At 47.8% G+C, this 7,793-nt stretch overlaps 1 protein-coding gene across 1 annotated transcript in view; it reads right to left on the bottom strand.

Annotated features, from left to right (window-relative positions):
* irs2b (insulin receptor substrate 2b) overlaps positions 1 to 6,820 on the bottom strand; it is a 12,985-nt gene extending 6,165 nt beyond the window's left edge. Inside the window, exon 1 of the mRNA XM_044365925.1 lies at positions 3,052 to 6,820. Coding sequence (XP_044221860.1) covers positions 3,052 to 6,424 — 3,373 coding nt within the window. The 5' untranslated portion in view covers positions 6,425 to 6,820. The remainder of the gene's footprint in view (positions 1 to 3,051) is intronic.
* Positions 6,821 to 7,793: the final 973 nt, after the last annotated feature.

Raw genomic sequence — 7,793 nt, 5'->3', positions numbered from 1 at the left:
CTGGGCACACAAATGAAAGGCATGGAGAATGTGAGTCAGTCTTCTCCCCTGTCTGCACCCATGCAAGACTGTTGTTTATCCAGAGGGAGAAACACTAGATAAATGAGAGGAAAGGAGGGAAAACACGATGACAGGAGGATGATAGTAACAGTGGTTGTAGAGATTTCCTCGGAAAGTTGATGTAAAATGAAAAAAAAAAAAAAAAAAAAGTTGGAAAATAAGTACACACACCTCCCTGTTTCTTTTCCAACACAGCTACTGAGGTGTGTTAAGGTTTTCTGGAAATGCCCTGATTGCAATATCTCTCCCCCCTCTCTCTCTAACACACAGCGCTAGTTCAAAGGTCAAGAAACTGACATTGTCGGCGGGGCCAGAAGGCGTGCACTGAAAGCTAAACAGCCCCCTCCTCTTCCCCTCTCCCTGCACCTCATGTGAGGCCAAAACCCAAACAACAACAGTGTAACCTATCAACTAAAAGACTTCCTCAAAAAGCATTCCTCTCTGAGCCACGCAAGAAACTCCATTTACACAGAGACAGAGGCATGTGTGTGGAGTTTTGAAGCAGCGTCTCCCTCGCACGGCGACAACTTAAGACGCCAAATGAGGACAGGTGATTTGAATTCCTAATGGACCAGTTTCAAATTGATGTACTGAAGGGAATGCAAACCATGGTTCACTCAGTGATAACAAGAGAATGTGGTAAAGCCTGTAGTCTTGTAATAAAAACATGTGCCCTTGCTTTGCCTCACGCACACAAAGAAGTGCAGTTAACTATCATGTACAGACATATTTCAATCCCTCAGATTTTTTGTTCATCAGGAAGACCTTATATAACCAAGATCCAGTAGCTAAAGCCACCTCTTACAAGAACAACACTGATCTGTCTTTTTCTGTGTTTCTTTTCTTCCTTTCCTCCCCCTCACTCACTCACTCCCTCCCTTCAGTCAACAGCTCAATTGTCTATTTTGTTGTAGATGAAAAACAAAAGTCCTCCATCCTTCACCATTGTTCCGCCACCTCCTCCCCTGCTCTTGTACCCTTGAACAAACATCTCCACTGAGCTTCAAAATTCAAAATTTAGGTCCTGAAACACAAAACTACCAGAAAACAATGAAGTGATGGGACAATAAGTGGGAGGTTTACAATAGGTGTACGGGGGTGTACGTGTATGTGCGAGTGCTTCGTCAAAGTCATATGTGTTCATAAAAAACACAAGTGAGTACCTCCTGTGTAAAACCATTTCATTAGCATGTTTGTGAAGTTGCTCACAGTGAAAAAAAAAAAGAAAAAAAAAAAAAATACTCCCATCCCCCCTCTGAGTCCATCCCGGCAGGTTAGGAAAACAAGTGAGCATTCACCTCTCTCAGCAACCTTTGCACACTGCCCGCATTCCAGCCCTGAAACCCAGTACCTGACAATTGATAAACAACTGACTCACTTGTTTTTCTGGGGAACCCGATGACTTGCACCAAGCCCCACACTGGCTGTGCTCACAGCATGAGAGCCAGCAGAGACAGAGACAAAGAGAGACAACTTGGTTGTGAAACCACAAACAGCAATTAAACTCTAGTATTTCACCATTAGGAACACTGACTCCTGACTCACAATGATCCCGACAGTGTGTTTTCTTTTCAAACAACAGCAACTTCTGACATGCCCCTGTTAGGTATCTATCTAACCCCGTAAATAATCCCTGCCATTTAGAAGATGCATGAAAAAAAAACACTGATGCAACAGCACACGAATGAGGTGAAAGGTAATATTTTGATGGCAACTGTTTTTTCCTCAGAAAGACAACTAGTCACAATGATTTCACAGCTTATTCACAAACATATCAGCGTCATAAAATCTGCAGAACATTGTGTTATGAAATGAACAATTAAACACATATTTTTGCCTGTTCTGAGCCATTCATCATGTGCAGTGATGCATGCGTCACTGGATCAGATTAGATGTTTTTTGAAATACTGACGTGGTATAAAACTGCGTCACTAAGGGGAGACGAGAGCAGACCATTCTCACAAACGCACAACAGTAGCTTCAAGCCAGCCGGGATAGGATAGAACAACAGTTTTCAAAATAAAACTGTTTCAAAATATGATGGTTGCAAAATCAGCAAACAAAATCTATAAAAACCAGATGAATCCTGAACTGAAATGCATGTGTTGCTTCCTTTTAAGGACATCTACAGCCAAGGGGTTCAAATAAAGCAGCATCCCCTGGAGAATATGGATTCATTGTTTTACTTCACACTTGTGCTTTCCCCTCAGCTTTCTAATTCCAAGCTTTTATTTGGAAAGAAACATACTTGTTTTCCGGTACGGCTGCTCAAATGTCTCTACACACGCTTCAGTTTGAAGCAGATCAAAGACCGAGCAAACAGCTCTCCTCAGCATCGCACCGCCTTGAGATTTGTCGATGTGTCATGGGTGTGACGAGTAGGTGACTAATCCTATCTAAACACCACAGTCTACTACACCTTACAGCAATGTTAATAACTTTACATCTCTCTGCTTCTGTAGCCTGCCTTTACAGATAAAAAACTGCAAAATAACACACATTTGTCAGTATGTGACCACTGTTAGCATAAAGCTCTGTTTCCCCTCATTTCACTACATAACATTGTAGCCTGTATTTGCTACATGTATGGTCAGTCAGATTGTGGCTTGATCTCTGATATGATAAGCAGTGAGTTAAACAAGGTTATGAACGACAAGTTCATAACACAGCTGTCCAGAAAAATAAACTTTGTGTATCAGCTTTTAACTTGCAGTCAGTGGGTTGAATCCACAGTCACAGTGTTAAACACACAGGCTCTGCTGCAGACACACAAATGAAGCAGTTTGGTTTCAACATGTTCTCTGAAAGATCATTATTCTCATATTCGGAATGAAAATGAGCTCAGAAGTGCTGCTTAGATACAAGCGGCCTATCTCTGCAGAGTACACAGTAACCCTAAGATAGACTCTATTCGAGCTCTGACACCACTCCCTTCATGAATGAAAACCTACTGAATGAATGAGTGCTTGTGACATGTATGCAAACTCTCACCTTTCACAGCAGCAGCAGTCTCCTTGAATCCCAGGCTGGCATAGGGGCTGGTGTTGAAACCATTCATGCCACCCTTGCATCCACAGGCTGTCTTGAATCTCAGGAGTCCATCACAGCCCCCTAACCTGCATCCTCCTAGGTTTCCCTCCATCAAGTTTAAGGCAATGTAGTTGAGTCCATTCTGATAACCAGCTGACGTCTCCCTGCACATGGGGCTGCTGCTGCTGTAGTCCTCATCGGGTCCATCAGAGCTGCGTACAGTGCGGGATACGTTCTCCACAGAGGCAGAGCTGTGTCGTTTGGTGTCATGAGCAAAGGATGGGCACACGGGTGTGACAGTGGTGGTGGAGGAGAAGGTCTCAGAACTGTGGCGCCGGCGTCCCTGAGGGTCAGCCCGGATCACTTTGGCCCCTCTGTGTGGGTCCACGAGGGTGACAGACAATGAAGGAGCCCCCAGGAGAAAAGAGTCCACCGGCACATGGGGAACCCCATCCACGATGCTGTTCTCAAGGCTGAGTCTCTGGACGCAGGCAGTGGGGCTGGTGGGGAGGGGTGCAGTATCGGTGGTGCAGAGAGCAGGTAGAGGGGCGGGAGGACTGAAAGTCATCTCAGTGTAGTCATCCTTGACTGGAGCAGGCTGACACACCAGGCTCACCTGCTGTTGGAGGGGATATTCCTCTACCATCCCCCTCACCTCTGCCTGTCCCTCTATACTTTTTCCCTCTTTTTCCCCCTCATCTCCCTGTATGTCCTGGGCATTCAGCAGACTAGGACAAGTCAAGACTTCAGGTGTGTAGTTTAGGCACACTGCAGGGGGAGATTCCCCGGCTTGGTGTGTACCCAGGTGACTCGGGGAGCTGACATCAACATTAACATAGTCTGATAATGGCAGGGATCCCCTCTCTGCACACGATGAACTCACAGAGGACTCAGAGCTCTCTGACACTGTGGATGCCAGAGGGTTGCGGTTAGTACTACTAAAGTCTATGTTGATATACTCTCCCGGGCTGCGTGGCTCTGAGGGAAGTGGGTGTTCACTCATACATGGTAGGGTTCTGAGGGATTCCAGAGCCAGGCGGGTGGGCCGACACACCCTACTTCGGTGTACCAGACCTCCGTCTACCCGAGCTAGTCTGAGAGGAGATGGAGCAGAGGAAGGGGTGCCTGGTGTTCCTGGAGAGCTGCTGGCCACAGAGTCTCCTGGAGAGACAGGACAATAGTTGGACTCCTCTTCTATCCGTTGTCTCTGTAAACTCATCACCACATACTGGTCTGTGTCTGTGGATCCATTGCGCTGCAACTGGCTTTTAAGTGAGCGTGGCAGAGAGCTGTAAGAATAAGGCTGTCTGTGATGTTGCTGGGGGTGGGGATCTCCTCCTGGAGAACTAAGGATGTAGTCTGGGGGCGTGAGTGACACCAGAGGGTCAACAGGAGACATGTTCAGGTACTCTCCATTAGTGAGCTTTCCATCAGTGCTCTCCACTGACATCTTGGTTCCACACCACATGCGCATGTAGCCACTGTCCTCCAGAGAAACACTCCCAGGGGAGTCTGTGCGTGGGGCCAGCCCTGCTGAAGAGGAGTGTGTACGGGGGTTGATGATCTGCTTTGGAGCAGAAACACACATGGGGCTCATGGGCATGTAGGGGTCACCCTTGGACCCTGTTGTCTGAGGTGCCACTCCTGGCATCATAGGCATATAGCCACTGTCACCTTGGAGACTGCTAGAGCCAATCTGGACATCCCTGTAATCCTCGGGATAGGTCCCTTTAGGAGAGGCAGTGTGACACCTGCGAGAAGACTGGCTTCCACTGGTGTATGTGGCCCTCATAAGAGTATACTCATCCAGGGAGGCGGAAGATACTTGTGGGGGACCCCTCTGCTGGCGGGGGGTAGTGAGGGAGTATGTGCGCTTTCGATAAGCCTTATCCAGCTCTGATAACCGACGGTAACCACTCTGATTCTGCCGCTCCATCACCATGTATCCATCAAGCTCACTGCCTTCCCGGGAGGGGGGAGTGTCAGCTTTGAGAGACTCAGGAGTGTTGCTACCAAAGGTAAGCGGTAGCCTGAGGTCCCGAGCGTCTGCGGGGCTGGAGCCATATTCCTCACATGATATAAAACCAGCATCACTGGGGGAGCCCGAGAAGGAGGCACTGCAGCTGGAGGGGCGAGGAGCACTGCTGTCTGGGCAGGAGGACAGGCTCACTAGGCTAGGGGTTGCCATGGGCGGGGAATGAGACAGAGGCATAGACATCGACTTACTGTGCTGGAGGGAAGAAGATTCAAATGTCCGATAAGGGCGCGTTGTAATGGTATGAGATCTGCTCAGGAGGGTCCTGTGGACCCCTGGGCTGAGGGGGCTTCCAGTCACTGACATGGGGCGTGTCATAGTACCATCGCCCTCGCTGGCCGTGCGTATTCGACAGGAGGAAAATTTGCTCACAGGAGAGGTCGCAGCCATGCTGTCAGTGCGTGACCGCCGGGGAAGCCCGGTCTGGCTGGGGGGTAGATTGTTCAGGTGCCGCCGTGTGGGCACAGAGATGGGGTTTGTACCAGATGACTGACTTTTGCTGCGCGGACGAAATTCCGACAGCTCCTTCATGGCTTTCATCGCCTCCAAGATAGTTTCATGGATGTTTTGCGCCACCACTGAGTCATCAGCCTGCATCCACAACTCACCGGGTCCCGTGGCTGCGGATCGACCAACCTCAATGAAGAAAAAGCTGTCAGAGTGGCCGCACCTCCGGATATTCATCAGCTGTAAGATGACGGAGGCAACCTCCGTGTTCAGCTTGACAAAGCTGATAGTCCGACTGGAGAGACAGAGCCTGTACACCCCGGTCAAATTTCTGCTCTGCCCAAGGCCTTTAGATTTCAAATTTACTTGCCAAACCTCCTTGTAGACGGCGGTGACCGGCGTTATTACACCGTAGCTCGCCTCGTCGAAGCCAACCAGCGAGGACGCAGAGTTGGACGCTGAGCCGTCGTATACTTTCCCCTCTGCCATTAATTCCGTCAGCACCCGATACCAGCTCTCCTGTTCTTGCTCGTTTTCAGACGCCACGGCAAAATACTCGTCCTTGGTATAAAGCGCAATAAGATATTTGTGTTTTGCGTCCGCTCTCTTGTTGATATTAAGGCAGCAGTCCAGAGGAATAACTCTCTTCGCGGCCGATTTGTTTTTCCATTTCTTCTCGCTCTCGTAGTACTCCAGCCGGGCAGGGAAACCTTCGCTCGGCTCTTTCAGCACGAAAAAGCGCTTGTGTCCGTGTTTCTGCTTCTTTAGATATCCACATTTCTTGATATTGTTGTTCACGTTCGTATTACTTGGTGATAACGGCTGATCTCCCGTGTTTGGCGGACTCGCCATTCTCGCGTCCTTCACTATCAGACACAATGCTTCCTTTCCTCGAGTTGCAGAAGAAACGACGCGCTTTATTTTAATCCTCTATTTCCAGAGCCGGTTGCGCGTTCGTTCGTCTTCTCCCACAGCTGAGCAATAAATAACACATGTCTGCTGGTGTCCGGACTGAGGAGGGGAAACAACATGTGACGATCTACACATCCAGCTCTGGTTAAAAAAAAAAAAAAGGAAGGGAGAGGAGAAGAAAAAAAAAATACACACACCGACAGTGGGCGGTGCGCACTCAGCTCATTGGGCTTATTGGTGGAAACGGGATGAATGCTGGAGTGAGATGGATGGCCCTGTTCAAAGGAGAGAGAGAGAAGGAAAAAGCCCTCCTACTATTACTCTGCCCTCTTCCGACTCATTTGAGCGCAGTTGGTCAGGACTGTAGCTTTATTTATAGCAGCTCCGGCCCTGTGATCCAACGTTTGGCTGATGATTTTTTAATCAATCTATATATACTTGGATTTGTTCATAACCTATAAAAGCCACATTTGCGTCATTTAAGGAGTTGAGGTGGATTGTAGGGAATAAAAAAGTGACATATAATGCAGAATGCGGGAGCCAAGAATAAATAATTAATTGTGAAAATGTATTTCCCCAGAAGTCTTATTATTACTGTTATTGTTTTATTCTAATCGCCTATTCTTATTCCCCATGTTTTTCACAACCCCTTCGACTATATTTTAAGGTGACTGTAGAGGGAGTCCTTACAGTCCTCTTCTCTAACCGGTAAACAAGCATCATGCAGCTCTGTCACAGTAATTTAATATTCCTGCTGCGTCGCCCATCCAGAGTACATGCGCGCTTTAACCGGGATATTCAACCCCACTTTCATATGCATCGAAGTGTTTACGATAAACAACAAGATCTGGGGAGGAGCAGTTCTAGTGCAGCGTAGGTTATTGCGTAACGCTTTATTCATGTTTTCCCGGAGCTCTCAGGATAGCCGATCTGCTCAGCTATGGTCGGTTTCCCACCGCTTTATCTGTAGCCTACATTTGTCTTTCCATTCATAAACAGAACAGGCTTTGGCCGCGATAAAGATAGAGATATAATTCAGAATGACAACAAATGTTAAGGTTACAGTAGGTCAAAGCTTAACCAACGGAAAAAAAACCTCCCTCTGTCAGCGAAACAGAGGGATGATCCATATATGGTTATATTAAAAAAATTGCTCATGATGACGCAAAAAATTCTCGATGATCTCGATGCGTCACTGGCTGGCAATATGCGTAATAATGAAATGCGGGAGGCAGCTGGGTACCACGGTGTGGTGGTGCTGTGACTGTGCTGCTGGCAGCCTGACTTTTACTTCCTGAAGGAATGAGGT

The sequence above is a fragment of the Thunnus albacares genome, chromosome 11 (assembly GCF_914725855.1).
Source record: "Thunnus albacares chromosome 11, fThuAlb1.1, whole genome shotgun sequence".
Taxonomy (NCBI): Eukaryota; Metazoa; Chordata; class Actinopteri; order Scombriformes; family Scombridae; genus Thunnus; species Thunnus albacares.
This window is presented reverse-complemented; position numbering and strand designations above follow the sequence as displayed.